The following is a 17,154-nucleotide window of genomic DNA, read 5'->3' as shown; positions in this document are numbered from 1 at the left end:
TGCTCTTCAGTCTAGTTGTGGAGGATGTTGCTTCACTGGCCCATGTTGGTATTATCATTGTGCTCTTCCCGGGTGAGGCAGATAGGTTGCCGGCCACTGGATGGCTGCTCACGGCAGCTCTTGGCAGCTCACGCTGGCTGCCAGCCACTCACAGTAGCTTACGGCAGCTCATTGCAGCTCCACTACAGCCTACGACGTCGCCGGCGACTCAAGGCAGCCCAGCTCCAGGTCAAGCTGTTGTTCACCATCTTAGCTGCAGAGGGTGCAGCGTCACTGGCCTTAATGTGGGATCCGAACCGGGGCCCTGCTGCTCAGAGCTGGCGTCCCAAGCCAACTCTTAACCAAGCCATTTGGCTGGCCCTTTTGCTCATTTTTTGAGTTGTTTTCTTATTGTTGAATTTTAAAAGATTTTTGTATATTTTGGATAACAGTCCTTTATCAGATATATCTTTTGCAAATATTTTTCATCCAGTCTGTGTCTTGTTTTCTCATTTCCTTGACATTGTCTTTTGCAGAGCAGTTAGTTTTAATTTTAATAAAGTCCAGGATATCAAATATCTCTTTCACAGATCATGCATTTGATGGTATACCTAAGAAGTCATTGCCATACCCAAGGTCATCTAGTTTTCTCCTATGCTATCTTTCAGGAATTTTAAAGTTTTTGACTTTACATGTAAGTTGATGATCCATTTTGAGTTAATTTTTGTGAAGGGTGTAAAGTCTGTGTCTAAATTCATTTTTTTTACATGTGGATGCCCAGTTGTTTCAGCACCATTTGTTGAAAATACTATCTTTGCTTCACAGTCTTGCCTTTGCAATCAGTTGACTATATTTATGTGGGTCTATTCCTGGGCTCTCTCTTCTGTTCTACTGATCTACTTGTTTATTCTTTCACCAATACCATACTGTCTTGAATTACTGTAGCTTTATAATAAGTCTGGAAGTTGGATAGTATGAGTCCTCCAACTTTGTTCCTCTCCTCCAATATTGTGTTGGCAATTCTGGGTCTTATGCCACTCCGTATTAACTTTAGAATAAATTTGTTCATATCCACAAAATAACTCACTGGGATTTTGATTGGGATCACCCAGTTTTATAAATTTTTGTTTTGTTTTTAGTTATGCATTTGGAGACTGTTTTAATTTATACATGATTGAGGGGCAAGTTCTACTCTTCACTTTCCTTTTTTATGTAACTTAGCTATATTTTTTGAATTTTCAGAGTAAGTTCATCGACTTAAAAAATGTAACTAGACTTGACTGGGGTTACATTGAATTTATAGACTAATTTGAGCAACACATTAATTTCTTTGTTCTTTTTTAGAGCTTCAAATTTTTCTTTATTAAGGTCCTGTGTATTCTTACTTAATACCTGTAAGCTTTATACTTCTATTGATATGGGAATAGTATCTTATTTTTGCTTATATTTTCAAATTGGTTATTTCTGGTATAGAGAAATGATATTGATTTTTACAGGTTGATTTTTTATTCTGCAACTTTTCTAACCTCTTTACTAGTTCCAAAAGTATGTGTGTGAATTTGATTTTTCTATGTAGATGACCTTATCAACTGGAAATGACAATATAGTATCTTTTTTCTAATACTTATACTATTTTTAAATTTTTCCTTCATTCTAACTTTGCCTAGGCCTTCCAGTTAAGCAGTAGTGGTGAGAGCATTCATCTGTATTTTGTTCCCCTTTTTGAAGGGAGTATATCTATAGTTTCTTCTTTAAGCATACTACTTGCTATTATGACTTCAGTTTATAAGTTCACTAAGTCAAGGAAGTTCCTTCTGTTTATATTTTTCCAAAAGTGTTTATCAAATACCTTTTCTGCATAAATTAAGCAAAATAACGTGGACACGTGATTGGCCATTTGATAGAAACAGAAATTCAACAGGCTTGGTTTTCAGACCACTGGGACACTGTTAAACACACTGTGGGTGAATAGTAGGCTCTAACAAACAGGTAAGACCATAGGACATTTGGGAATAACTGAAGAAAAAGCTTAACAGATTTAAAGAAAAAGAAAAGAAATATTTATTAATCATTTATTATATGCCAAATCTAACAAATCTATGAGGTAAGTGCCCTTATTATCCCCAGTTTACAGATGAGGCAACTGAGGTATAGAGTGAGTCAGTAACTTATCTAAGATCACGCAGCTACTAAGTGATGGACCTGGGATTGGATCTCAGGCATCCTGGCTCCAGAGCCCACCATCTTAACATTATACTTTGCCCTTTCACAAAGGCAATCTGGCTGAAGTGAGTCTATATTAATGATAATTGAGAGACTTCAAGCAAGTTTGCTTGTTAGAAAAACAGTGTGACTCATACATGTTTTCATGTATCTATTAGCTGTGCTTTAGAAGTCTACATAAAATATTTTGTATTTAAGTGGTTGTGGTAAATTGTCCTGTTATTCTTGTTTGAAGATCAGCTCTACCATTGGACCAGTGCCATGAATTCTAGGCCTCGTGGTCATTCCAGGGATTCTTCCACCTAATACTAATGAATATTTATCAAGCATTTTTTATATATTGGTCACATTCTAATGTTACATCCATTAATGCAGGGTTTCTCAACATCAGCACTATTGACATTTGGGGCTGGAAAATTGTTTGTTTGGGGGCTGTACTGTGCACTGTAAGATGTTTAGCAGCATCCTTGGATTCTACACACTAGATACCATAGCACCTCCTTCTCCGCTTGTGACAACCAAAACTGTCTCCAGACATTGTCAAATGTCCCCTGGGGGTAGAAAATCACCCTGGGTTCACAATCGCTGCATTCGTGTATTTAATTCTTCACAAAAACCCTATGTGGTAACTACTATTCTTATCATTTCCATTTTATCAATGAGGAAATGTAGCTTGCACAGAAATTAAGTAACTTTCCCAAAGTGATACCTAATAGGAGCTGCAACTCGATTCAAGTCCAGTCTCTGAGCTTAACCACGAAACTTTGCCACCTCCTAACTATCTGTTGATCTAAAGGAACTCTCAACAGTATGATCCATTGTGCCCTCAGAAAAATCTCAAAAACAATGTTTTTGGCCTGATTTCTGCAGATACTGGGATCTGAAAAGTGGGGCTTGCATACGCATCTTCAATGGCCATCAGGGGACAATCACTTGCATGGATTTATGTAAGAACAGGCTCGTGTCTGGAGCAAGAGATTGCCAGGTGAAAGGTGAGAAAGAAATGCCCCGAACTTTCTAAGGAGTTTCCCCAAATTCATCGGTTGCCAAAATACATGTTTTGCTTATTTATATAGGCAGTCATTTATTCTTTTATTCACCCATCCACTCATTCATATATCTATTGATCCATTCCTTTGACAACTATTTGTTGGATACTTACACTATGCTAGACAGTGTGCTAAGAGTTAAGGGAAAAAAATGAATATGATAAGGTCCTTTCAATAAGGCTTTTTATTTTGTCAAGAGGCTCATAGTTTCCTAATGTAGATAGATATCGAAATGCATTATGGGGGAAACAATAAATATATGAATAATAACAGTTACCATTTATTGAGTACTAACTTTGTGACTGTAACAGATGCTATACTTTATGTATATATTATCTTATTTAACCCTCACAAGGTCCTGTGAAATGGATGCAGATGAGGAATCCAAAACTCAGAGAGAAAAACAACTTACTCCAAAATAAAGCTGTTAAGTGGTAGAGTGGGGATTTGAACCCAGGGATGTCTGACTGTAAATCTGGGGCTCCTAAGCAACATGCAGAGTTCTAAGGGACCCTAGAAGTAAAAGGGAGAGCACCACCAGCGGGGTACTATTTGAGTGTGGTGTTGAGGATGAAAGCTCTACAGGTGGAGGAGAGTGGAGGACATTCCACGGAGAAGGAACAGTACAGGCAAATTCACAGAAGGTTGAAGAAAATGGTGTATTCAGGGAATTTCCCCTTGTTTGGTATGGCTGGACAGCAGTGTGTGGTGTTGGAGATAAGAAAATTTGTGGCCAGATTACCAAGGCCTTCTGTATCATTGTAGAAAATTGAACTTTATTTTGTAGGACGCGGGAAGCTATAAATGCATTTTAAGCTGAGAATTGACACGATCATATGTGTTTGAGAAGATAACTCTAGTCACAGTATGGAAGAAGGATTTTGAGGGGGTGACTATGTGGAGACAGGGGAGAAGTTAAGACACTACTCAGTCTAGAGAGTTGTGGTGTTTTTATACTACTGGAGAATAGGCAGGTGTGAAGAACCTGAGATGGATGTGAATTTACATCAGATGGCACAGACTCACTGAAGGGAGATTTCTAGAGGGAGAATTGGCAGGACTTCATGACCAATTGGATATCAAAAGTGAGAAAGACAGAGGGCAAATGATGAGGCCAGACTTTTTTTTTTTTTTAAGATTATATTGGGAATTAGGGGAGGGGAACAGTGTTGGAGAATCGGGGAAGGGGAACAGACAAGTTGCTGTCCTTTTGTTCTTCAGTCTAGTTGTGGAGGACGCCGTTTTACTGGCCCATGTTGGTATTATCATTGTGCTCTTCCCGGGTGAGGCAGATGGGTCGCCGGCCACTGGAAGGACACTCACGACGGCTCATGGCAGCTCACGAAAGCGCACGCCCACTGCCGGCCAGCCCCACTGCAGCCTACGCCGTCGCCGGCGACTCACGGCAGCCCAGCTCCAGGTTGAGCTGTTGTTCACCATCTTAGCTGCAGAGGGTGCAGCATCACTGGCTCTCATGTGGGATCCTAAATGGGGCCCTGCTGCTCAGGGCTGGTGTCCCAAGCCAACTCTTAACTAACGTGCCACTCAGCCAGCCCAGGGCAGACTTTAACCTCAGGCCACTGGGTATATGAAAGTGCCATTAATGGAAATAGGAGATACAGGGGGAATAGTAGGGTAGAGGCAGGGATGGAGGAGGAGGTGGTGGCTTCAATTTTGGACACGTTGAGGGCGATAGGCAGAATAATGGCCAAACAAAGATATTCAAGTCTTAATCCCTGGAAGCTGTGACTATGTTACCTTGCATGGCAAAAGAGACTTTGCAGATGTGATTAAGTTAAGGACCTTAAATTGGGGACATTATCCTGGGTTATCAGTGTGGGCTCATGGGTAATTACATGGATCCCTAAAAACAGAAACTTTCTTGTCTGTGATCAAAGGGAGATGTGATTGCAGAAGAATGGTCAGAGAGATGAAATGTTGCTGGGTTGAAAATGAAGGAAGGAGGACATGAGCCAAGCAACGTGGGTGATCCCTAGAAGGTGGAAAACGCAAGGAAATGGATTCTTTCCCCTGGAGTATCCATAAAAAAGCACAGTCTTGTGGACACCTTGATTTTAGCCTTGTAAGGTCATGATGGACTTCTGTAAGATAATAAATTTGTGTTGTTTCTAGCCACTAAGTTTGTGGGAATTTGTCACAGCAGTAATAGAAAGCTAGTACATTTGAGTATGGGATTTCCGAGGATATCCAGGTGAGGATTGCAGGAGGAAGACACAGGCAGTGGCTATACTGGTCTAGTGCTCCAGGTATGTCGATTTGGTGGTTATCGATTATAATGAAAGGTGGAAGCCCCGGGTATGAATGAGATTTTCCCTGCAAATATGGAGGAAAGAGTGAAAAGAGAAGAGAAGTGAGGGACCCAGGAAACCACAGTATGTTAGGGGTAGGTAGAAGAAAAAGGTGTGGAAAAGGGGGAACAGATAAAAACATTCAGACCTGCTTAAAATACTCCTTACGTCTTTGCCGTCCTCGATCTGAATTAAAGTTTTGTTGCCATGATTTCTTTGAGGAGCAGAAAGGATGAAAGGGAGAGGGTCTGAAGATAGAAGGGCACACAAGGCCTCCAACCTTGAGAGAATCTTCTGGGGCCACAGGCAGGGCTGGAACAAGGGCAAGGGGAGTCAAAATTGATGCATAAAATACATGATGAAAAATATATCAAAAGACCTCTCTTATCCTGGTCCTGGTCACCAGCCTGCCTTCTTCCCCTGGGCTCTTCCCACCTGCCTTGGTTACCAAAATAGAAGGAAAAAGAGATAATTGGAGACCTGAAAGGTAACTCCTCACTTTAAATTATTTAAACCAGGGCACCTTGCCAATGAATGTTTTAATTCATCTTTCAATTTTCACATTTTTAATTTGATGAGAGGGTCAATGTATATGTAAAAATAATTGAAAAGCAAGCATACTTAGATAGTTAGGGTTAATCTAGTGTGCATGGTTAAGACCAGGGCCTCTGGATCCTGAGTCCCTGGGTTAAATCCCAGCTCAATCTGCTTACCACCTGTGTGATCTGGAGCAGGCTACTGAATCTCTCTATGCCTCAGTTTCCTCATCTGTATACTGTGGAATAATAGTACTTGTCTCTGAAGATGTCAAGCACTTTGAATGATGCCTGGCTCATTGTTAGTATGATATAAGTATCAGCTGCAGTTATTTTGTCTTAAGTTATACATTTTGTTGCCTGGGAGGTAATTAGGGGCTGATTGAAGTTGACTTTAGGGTTCTCATCCCTGAATTTGTGGTGCCCATTTTCAGTTTGCCTTTAAGCTCTGTTCTCCCATCCACCTATTTACTCTCATATCCACCCAACTTCTAGTGCACCAGGCAGTTGCTGTAGCGCCATCGATGTAGAAGCAGACTTCACCCTGCTCACAGCTGTGATAAACTCTCAATTAGTAAAATCCAAGTCAGATTCAGAAATATTTAAAAATGTAAATGAAGATAGACAGTTTTCTTTTGGGGAAAGAAGGTGTAGGTCAGGTGAATATGATCTAGGAAGAATGATGCCATGAAACATGCTATGATTTTTCTGAAATCTACTCCATAGCAAACATTTTTCAGGCTTGAAGAGGAATCTTATTGGAGATGAGCCGTCCAGCACTTGGACCCCCAGGCTAAGTTCTGGGGTCAGAGCCAAGGTCTCAGCATTGCTGGCTCTCCCAAGGGCCCATGGTCAGGGAGCCCAGTATGGCGGGTACCTGGAGCTGTTGGTGAGCCTGCAGGGGTGCTGGGCCAGGCAAAGGCCTACTGGGGTCTGACTTGATGAGCTCTGCTAGTCTTAGCTTCTGTGATGAGGTGTAGAACTCCACTGTAACCTGCCTTCATCCTCCTCATCCTCCCTATCTCCACCTTTCTTTCTCCCTCTTCCTTTCAGCATGGGATGTAGAGTCAGGGAAGTGCCTGAAGACGTTTAAACACAAAGACCCCATCTTGGCTACCAGGATCAATGACATCTACATTGTGAGCAGCTGTGAGCGAGGGATAGTCAAAGTGTGGCACATTGTCATGGCTCAGCTGGTAAAGGTGAGAGAGGTGGGTAGTGGAGGGAGCAGGGCACTGGTGGTGATGGATTGGAGGAGGCTGATGCTCTCTCCTATGTAGCTCCCCAGACCATCCCAGAGCAATCGCATTACAGTCACCAGAAGGGCAGTCCTAAAGAGCTGAAGGGGAAAGCCCCCAGCAAAGGTGGCCAGTTGGAGTTGGTGGAGGGTCAGGGTCCATGGGACCTTCGTTGTCATGGAGGTGGCAATAGAAGACTGCACTCTGACATGACATATTATATGGGCTCACGATATTTTAACAGCGTAGAGATAAAGCACCTTTTTCTTTTCCAGAATATTCTACCCCCATTCTGGCATGGGGTAAGGGGATGAACAAACTCACAATGGTTTTTCTCCTTACTCTCTGATGAGAGCATTGGCTGTCTTGAATGTTCACACACACACAATATTCTTGCAGACTTGGAACCCCCTGGCCCTAGTGCATGCTGGTGAGATATCATTTATGCCAGGAGCACAGGACCATAGTGAGAAACTGTTGGCCTGGCTGGTGGATTTTTTCTCACCAATCTTGCCACCTAGTCTAACCAGCTTTTGCAGGCACAGGGATGCCCTAGGTGCCCACTGGATCCTGGTAAGGAGCTGGGGATGGAGCACTTGACCTTTCACTTTCTAGCAGCAGAGAATGCTGAATTCTGTCCCTCTCTGGTACCCCAGGAAGATGGGGCCTGCCTCAGCCACAGAACCACCAGGAACAAGTCCTCTCCCTACTCACATTCTTCCTTCACTGGGGAGACAGCTCTCGAGAGAGGGAGGCCTCAACTCCACAGGCCTTCTTAGAGCAAAAGTAAAGTCACCTTAGTTAAATACCAAGTGAGTACTAATAGTGGATTGGTGGAATGTGGCTTTGGAATTCATCTAAAGAAGCCTCCAGCTTTGGCCCTTGAATGAGTCACAGTCTGAGCTGAAGACAGGCTGAAATCAGAGACATCTTTTCTTGCAGACTCTCAATGGCCACGAGGGAGCTGTGAAGTGTCTGTGCTTTGACCAGTGGCATCTTCTCTCGGGAAGTACTGATGGCCTGGTCATGGCCTGGAGCATGGTGGGGAAGTATGAGCGATGTCTCATGGCCTTCAAGCATCCAAAGTACGTACTGGGAAAGCCCTATCTGATAAATGCAGTGCTCCCTCCTTTTCCTGTCACAGCCTGGACTTCAATTTGGGGCAGATCAGTCCCTTCTGCTGCCTCCTGACTTTTAGTCCCCTCTGCTCCTCACCCATTTCTGTTTCCCTCTTCCTCTACCTGTTACCCATTTCCCCCTACCACCCTCTGTTTGGCCAGTCCCAAATAACAATACTAGATGTGGATTTTGAGAAGTGTTTGAAATGTTATACTTACGACACGTGATATATCTGTTACCTACCAAACCTATGAATGTTCACGGAACCGTCCCAAATAATGCCAAACTCACTAAAATTAAAATTCTTGGAATTGGTCTTTACTCCAGGAAACTTGTGTTCACAGAAACTTAAAATGATCAAGAGACCAAGGTTTAAAAATAACAAAGGGCTTAAAGAAGGAGCTTACTTAAAGTCTGTGGGCTAGATTGTATTCCAGGACAGCAAATGGATTTCATTTTACAATTCCAGTCCCAATTTAGTGGTGGCGGCTGCTTAGAGCCATTTGAGAAGCAGTCTGAGGTCACATCTGGGCTATGTGGTCAGTTAATGGTTTTGCCATGGCCATAATTTTTACAGGCTACTCTCTGTCACTCCTGTACTACATGAATAATTCTTCTTCTTCCGAGTGCAGTATAAACAGTTTAAGGGAGAGAAATTGATTAAAAGAGTTAATGGATATTCCAGGGATAGTTATTCAGTAAAATATGGCCCTAGATTTCCTTATACCCTCATAAGAACCTCTTGAACAGGCACACTGACTTTGTGGGAGGTGAAAGGGGATTTGGAGAGAGATATATATATATCGGGGTGCCAAAAAATGTATACACATGACTTATATTCATCTTTTGTTATTGGTGTATATTGAATATTATAATTTTAGTACAGTTTTTTTCCTTTCTTAAATGTGTATACATATTTTTGGTACCCTCTATATATGGTCTGTGGCATATGACTGCGTTATTGATGAGTGGGTGCTGGGTAGGGCCTGTGTTCAGTGATTTATCCAACCCTATCAGTAAGTCTCATAGCATGTCATCTGGATTATCCAACCTTGACCTCAAGAAGGGATGCAAACTTATGATGTCACCTGAAAATTGTAACTATATATTTTTAAAACCTTCCAAGTATAATTCAGTAGAATTTAGTTTAAGTGTTGAAAAATAATTTGTTCCCAGCAAACCCAGCAGTTTTGTCACTATTCCATCAATCCATGAGCCTCCCGCTATCTGTCTCAGCTATGAGACCTTCTTAAACCATTCTCACTCCTATTGAATGACAGCCCCAACACACCATTCATGTTGTTCTTGATAACTTCCACAGTTACAGCAAATCCATAGACATCTGGAGGACATGGTCAATGCTCTTGTTTATAGGGCTCCTCCTCCCACTCATCTATTGTAGTGCTATATATATGTAAGTGCTCCAAGCTTTATTTTCTTTCTTTCTCCTTGAGGTTAATTTGACCTTTTAAAAAAGATTTTTATTAAAATATAGCTAACATACAATATTATATTAGTTTAGGCATACACCATAGTCATATAACATTTATATACCTAAAGAAGTGATCACCACGATAAGTCCAGCAACCATCTGACACTGTATCATGCTATCACAACATTATGCTGTACATTACATCCCCATGACTCATTTGTTTTATACCTGGAAATTAGAACCTCTTATTCCCCTTCACCTTTTCCTCCCTTTAAAATTTTTTCAATTACAGTTGACAATCAATATTATTTTATGTTAATTTCAGGTGTATACATAGTGGTTAATATTTATATAATTTAAAAAGTGATCCCCCTGACTAGTCTAGTCCCCACCTGGCACTATACATAGTTATTACCATATTATTGACTATATTCCCTATGCTTTGCTTTACATCCCCATGACTATTTTTTAACTACCAATTTGTGCTTCTTAACCCCTTCACCTTTTTTACTATGCCCCCAACCCCCTCCCATCTATCAGCCTGATAAATCTAGCACCCATCTGACATCATACATAGTTATTACAATATTATTTACTATACTCCTCATGCTATATCCTACATTCCCATGACTACTGTGTAACAACAACCAATTTGTACTTCTTAATCCCTTCCCCTTTTCACCCACCCTTCCAACCCCCTCCCATCTGGCAACCATCAAAATGTTCTCTGTTTCTAAGAGTCTGTTTCTGTTTGTTTGTTTATTTTGTTCTTTAGATTCCACACATAAGCAAAATCACATTGTCTCTGTCTTTCTCTGTCTGACATACTGCACTCAGGACAGTATACTCCAGGTCTATCCATGCCACCACAGGTGACAAGAACCCAATCTCTTCCATGGCTGAGCAATATTCCATTGTATATATGTACCATCTCCTCTTTAGTCATACATGCATCGATGGACACCCAGGCTGCCTCCACATCGTGACTATTGTAAACAATGCTGCAATGAACATATGGATCCACACGCCTCTTCAAAGTAGCATTTTGGTTTTGTCAGATAAATAGCATGAAGTAGGATTACTGGGTCCTTTGTGACAGCTTTTGTTTTAAAGTCTATTTTGTCTGGTATAAGTATTGCTACTCCAGCTTTTCTTTCTTCCTTTTTTTTTTTTTTCATTTCATGACATATCTTTTTCCATTCTTTTACTTTCAGTCTGTGTGTGTCTTTCAATCAGAAGTGAGTCTCTTGTAGGCAGCATATGTAAGGGTCTTGTTTTCCTATCCATTCAGCCTCCCCATCTTTTGATTGGAACATTGAATCCATTTACATTTAAAGTAGTTATTGATAGATAGTAGTTATTGCCATTTTATTATTCATATTTTTTATTTTTATTTTTTGTCTTAAAAAAGTCTTTATAACATTCCTTATAATTCTGGCTTGGTGGTGATGAATTCCTTTAGTTTTTTCTTGTCTGGTAAGCTATTTATCTGTGCCCCAAATCTAATTGATACCTTTCTTGGGTGATCTTGGATGTAGGTCCTTGCTTTTCATCACTTAGAATATTTCATGCCAATCCCTTCTGACCTGCAAATTTTCTGTTGAGAAATCAGCTGACAATCTTATGGGAGCTCCCTTGTAAGTAACTGCTTGCTTTTCTGTTGTTGCTTTTAAGATCCTTTCTTTGTCTTTAATCTTTGGCATTTTAATTATAATGTGTCTTGGTGTGGGCCTCTTTGGGTTCATCTTGTTTGGGACTCTGCACTTCCTGAGCTTGTATGTCTATTTCCTTTGCTGGGTTAGGGAAGTTCCCCATTATTATTCTTTTAAAAAGGTTTTCAACTTCTTTCTCTCTTCTTCTTCTTCTTGTACCCCTATAATGCGAATGTTGGTTCACTTGATGTTGTCCCAGAGACCCCTTAAACTCTCCTCATTTTTTTGGATTCTTTTTTCGTTTTGCTGTTCTCATTGGATGTTTTCTGCTACCTTATCTTCTAAATCACTGATTTGATCCTCTGCTTCATCTAATCTACTGTTGATTCCCTCTAATGTATTGTTCATTTCCATTATTGTATTCTTTATTTCTGACTGGCTCATTATGTTTTCTATCTCAATTGTTATGTTTCCTATCTCTTTGTTGAAGTTCTTCCTAAGATCATTGAGCATACTTATAAATAGTGTTTTGAACTCTGCATCTGGTAGTTTGCTTGTCTTTATTTTGTTTAGTTCTTTTTCTAGAGCTTTGTTTTGTTCTTTAATTTCAGACATGTTTATTTGTCTCCCCATTTGGCTGCCTCCCTGTGTTTGTTCCTATGTACTAGGTAGATCTGCTATGTCTCCCAGTCTTAGTAGAATGACTTTTTGTGGTAGGTGTCCTGTGGGGCCCAGTGCTGCAGTCTCTCTGGTCACCTGATCTGGGTGCTCCAGGAGTGTCCCTTGTGTAGGTTGTGTGTGCCCTCCTGTTATAGTTTAGTCTTGGTTGCTATTGGCACTTCAGTGGGTGAGATTGACCCTCAGGCTGACTGGTGAGATTTGGCCTTGTCCACAGCTTCCAGGCTGCTGGTAAGGGGCTTACCCCATGAAGCTGGATTCACCCCAGTGGGCTTTGGTGCTTGCTAAGTTCACCCTTTGGGTGTGCTGGTCATGGGGCTAATAAGGTGATGCTGTGCTGTGGTCTGAAGCCAACTTCCAGGTATGTTGGTTCTGGGTCCACTTGGGAGGTGCTCTGGGGCAGGCCCAGGTCATCCACTACCTGTGACTTGCTGGGGACTACCTGGTAGGAGGTACAAAGCTATCCATGCTTGGTCATTCCCTGTGCTGGAACTGGAGGCATGTGGGAGAGGCCACACTTTGAACTGAGGATGGCTGCCCCCAATACCAGGCCTGGTGTAGCTCCATAAAAAGTCTAGGATACCCTGAGGCCTGCTGCTGCTTGACAGCTCCCATAAGGCTCAGCTGCTGATAGAATTGTGCAGTGTGCGAGTTGGGTGAGGCGGGGTCTCAGGGCATCACCAGGGTGGGACTAGTGTTCACCAGGTTAATGTAGATTGTGTTTTGGTGTCAGTGCTGAGCCTGCAGCTACTCAGCAAAAGTCTTGGAGCACACCAAGGATAGTTGCAGCCTACCTGGGGCCCACGGACTCCCAAGAATTATCCAAGAAAGAGTGCAATGCAGGTGGGGCTGACTGTCCCCTGAGAAAGTGCTTTAGGCATTGAGGGAATTGGATGGCCGGGGTCCCAGGGAGTCACCAGGCTGGAGCGAATGGGTGGAGTGAACAGAGTTTACCAGGACAATTCAGATTCAGATTTGGCTGTGTTGGGGGAGGGCTCAACACAGGAAAGATGGCACCCATCTGCTGGCTTCATGGGAGGAGGATTCTACATAGGGAAATGGCAACTGTCCCTTCAGTCCTCATTCTGAAGCCACACAACACAGTCTCTCCCATATATCTCCGACTCTACCCAAGTAACCGTCCCTCTGCTGGAGCCCAGGGTGAGTGCCTGTGAGTGTGTGAGTCTGTGCACAGGCCCTTTAATAGGATGTCTAGGTTTCATGCAACCTTCTGTCTTATCTGGATGGTTGGAATCCCCACAGTTTTTTATAGCTAGATGTAGGGGCTTCTCTTCCTGGCACTGGTATTCCACACTGGGGAGCCCTGTGTGAGACTGGGGTCCCTTGATATTTTTTGGGGGGGACCTCCACAACTGAGATTTCTCTCCTAATTCTCAACCCCCACATACAGATGTTGGGCTGGCCCATCTTGTGCCTCTGCCTCTCTTACAATGTTCGACATGGCTTCTTCTTGATCTCTTCAATTATAGGACTTCTGTTCAGCTGGAGTTCAGATGGTTCTCCAGGTTGATTTTTCTATAATTTAGTTGTAATTTTAATGTGGTCTTGGGAGAAGGCAAGCACAGAGTTTATCTATTCCACCATCTTGGATCCAGTCATGTCTTCTTTTTCCTTGTTTATCTTGTCTAGTTGATGTACCTATTATTTAAAGTATGGTATTGTAGTCTTTATTTATGATTCTTGAGTTGTCTATTTTTCCCTTTAGTTATGTGACTCTTGCCTCATGTATTTTGAGACACTGTTGTGAGGTAAATATGCATTTATAATTGTTATATCTTCTTGATGAATGCACCTTTTTGCCATTATATAATGTGATTTTTAATTTTATTAACAATTTTGTCTGCAAGTCTATTTTATGTGATATTAGTATAGTTACTTCAATTCTCCTTCGGTATGTAGTATCTTTTTCCATTCTTTTATTTTTAACCTTTTTGTGTTTTTGATTCTAAAGTGAGTGTCTTAAAAAGCATATAGTTGAATCATTTTTTTTTAATTGGGAAATTGGGGGGATGGGAACAGCGCTGGGGAATTGGGGGAAGGGGAACAGACAAGTTGCTGTCCTTTTGTTTTTCAGTCTAGTTGTGGAGGACGTTGCTTCACTGGCCCAAGTTGGCACCCTCATTGCACTCTTCCCGGGGGAGGCAGAGATCAGTCGCCTGCTTCTGGACGGCCGCTCACAGTGGCTGCTGGCTGCTCACGCTGGCTGCTGGCTACATACGGTAGCCCATGGCAACCCACTGCAGCAGGGACTGCAGCCTACGCCGTCGCTGGCGACTCATGGCAGCCCAGCTCCAGGTTGAGCTGTTGTTCAGCATCTTAGCTGCAGAGGGCAGTGTCACTGGCCCTCACATGTGGGATCCAAACCGGGGCCCTCTGGCGTCCCAAGCCAGTTCTTAACCATCGCGCCACTCTGCCGGCCCGAATCATGTTGTTTTTAATCCTTTCTTTCCATCTCTGACTTTTATTTGAATAGCTTAATTGATTCATATTTAATGTAAAAAAAAACCTTATTCTATCATGTTGCTATTTGTTTTATATACCGTATTTCCCCATGTATAAGATGCACCTTAATTTTGGGGCCTGAAATTTGAAAAAAAAATTACATAAAGTTATTGAACTCAAGTTTTATTCATCATAAAATTCACACAACTCCTCCTCACTGTCAAAATTCCCAACCATTAGCTTGTCCTCATCTGTGTCTGATGACGAATCACTGTCTTCATATATTGCCTCTCATGGCCTTCTTCTGCCGTGGCTTTTTCAGTAGGGTTTTTTCTTCCCGTAGCCAGTCTTGGATTGTTTTCTCAGTTGGAGGAGGATCATATACCGGTAACAAGTACAAAACAATGAGCACAAAGAAAAGAATGGCGAAAAAGGGGGAAACGCAAGTAAAAATATCTACAACAATGAGTGCAAAAACAAGTGCGAAAAAAGTGGGAAATGCAAGTAAAAAAATCTACAACCACTGTATAAGATGCACCCAGTTTTTAGACCCCACATTTTTCGGAAAAAAGGGTGCGTCTTATACATGGGAAAATACGGTAGTCTTATATATCTTTTTTTATTCCTCAACTATTTTATTATGGCCTTCTTTTGTGTTAAATGGATATTTTTTTAGTGTGTTATTTTAATTCCCTTGTCTTTTTTTCCCAATCTATATTTGAGCTATTTTCTTAGTAGTTGCCCTGGGGATTAAAATTAACATCTTAATTTATAATAATCTAGCTCACATTAATAACAACCAAATTTCAATAGTATACAAAAATTTATATAGTATACAAAAAATAGTATACAAAAATCCCCTCTCCTTTATACTCTTATTGTTATTAATTAAATCTTTATATCCTATGTATCTGTTCTTGTAGACTTGTAATCATTGTTTTATGAAGTTGCCTTTTAAATGACATAAAAAATAATTATAAATAAAAAATACATATATATTCTCTTATATTTATCTAGGTAGTTACATTTACCAATGCTCTTTATTTCTTCATGTGGATTTGAATTGCTACCTAGTATTCTTTCATTTCAACCTGAAGGACCATTTCATGTCAGGTAGGTCTGCTAGTGACAAACTCTCAGTTTTTCTTTATTTGGGAATGCCTTACTTTCTCTATTTTTGAGGACAGTTTAGGTGGATTGATAATTTTTGTTTATTATTATGTGTTCCTTTCAGTACTTTAAATATGTTATTTCATTGCCTTCTGGCTTCCACAGTTTTTGAGGGTTTCTGATGAGAAACCAGTTATTAATATTATTGAGGATCCTTTTTTTAATGTGATGAGCTACTTCTTTCTTGCTGCTTTCAATATTCTCTGTCTTTGACTTTTAATCGTTTGATTATATATTTTTAGGTGTGGATCTTTTTGAGTTGATTTTAATTAAAATTTGCTGAGCTTCTTGGATGTATAGATGATTTTTTCACCATATTTGGAAAGTTTTTGGTCATTATTTCTTCATATTTCCTTTCTGCCCTCTTTTTTCCTCTCATTCTTGGAATTTTATTATGCATATGTTGATGTTTGATGATGTCACACAGGTTTCTGAAGTTCTATCCACTTTTCTTTATTCTTTTCCTTCCTGTTCTTTAGACTGAATAATCTCAACTGACTTCTCTTCATATACTTTTCTCGTCTGCCTCCTTGAATCTGCTGTTGCGCCCCTCTAGTAAATTTTCATTTCAGTTGTATTTTTCAACTCCAGAATTTCAATTTGGATCCTTTTATAATTTCTAACTCTTTACTGATATTCTCTATTTGGTGAGACACTGTTTTAATACTTTCCATTAGCTTTTTGTACATATTAAAATATTTGATTTCGAGTCTTTTTCTAGAAAGCTCAACCATTGGGCTTCCTTGGGGACAGTTTCTTCTTCTTTTTTTTTTAATTGGGGAATTGGGGGATGGGAACAGGGCTGGGGAATTGGGGGAAGGGGAACAGACAAGTTGCTGTCCTTTTGTTCTTCAGTCTAGTTGTGGTGGACGTTGCTTCACTGGCCCAAGTTGGCACCCTCATTGCGCTCTTCCTGGGTGAGGCAGATCAGTCGCTGGCTTCTGGAAGGCTGCTCACAGAGGCTGCTGGCTGCTTACGCTGGCTGCTGGCTACACACAGTAGCCCATGGCAACCCACTGCAGCAGGGGCTGCAGCCTACACCGTCGCTGGCGACTCATGGCAGCCCAGCTCCAGGTTGAGCTGTTGTTCAGCATCTTAGCTGTGGAGGGCAGTGTCACTGGCCCTCATATGTGTGATCCGAACTGGGGCCCTCTGGCGTCCCAAGCCAGCTCTTAACCAATGCGCCGCTTGGCCGGCCTAGGGACAGTTTCTATTGATTACTTTTCCCCTGCCTATGGGCCATACTCTCTAGTATCTTTTTATGCTTTATAATATTTTGTTGAATACTGGAATTTGAATATTTCAT

General features: G+C 41.2%; 1 protein-coding gene across 6 annotated transcripts in view; it reads left to right on the top strand.

Moving 5' to 3' along the window:
* Positions 1-17,154, top strand: part of FBXW10B (F-box and WD repeat domain containing 10B) — a 47,387-nt gene that overhangs the window by 16,599 nt on the left and 13,634 nt on the right. For 4 of the 6 annotated variants that reach the window (XM_019641484.1, XM_019641480.1, XM_019641482.1 and 1 more), the window contains 3 exons: positions 3,073-3,194; positions 7,150-7,307; positions 8,277-8,419. In XM_019641484.1, the coding sequence (XP_019497029.1) occupies positions 3,073-3,194; positions 7,150-7,307; positions 8,277-8,419 (423 nt within the window). The remainder of the gene's footprint in view (positions 1-3,072; positions 3,195-7,149; positions 7,308-8,276; positions 8,420-17,154) is intronic. The other 2 variants (XM_019641483.1, XM_019641479.1) reach the window with 1 other exon arrangement.

The sequence above is a fragment of the Hipposideros armiger genome, unplaced genomic scaffold (assembly GCF_001890085.2).
Source record: "Hipposideros armiger isolate ML-2016 unplaced genomic scaffold, ASM189008v1 scaffold_61, whole genome shotgun sequence".
In the NCBI taxonomy this organism is placed as follows: domain Eukaryota; kingdom Metazoa; phylum Chordata; class Mammalia; order Chiroptera; family Hipposideridae; genus Hipposideros; species Hipposideros armiger.
This window is presented reverse-complemented; position numbering and strand designations above follow the sequence as displayed.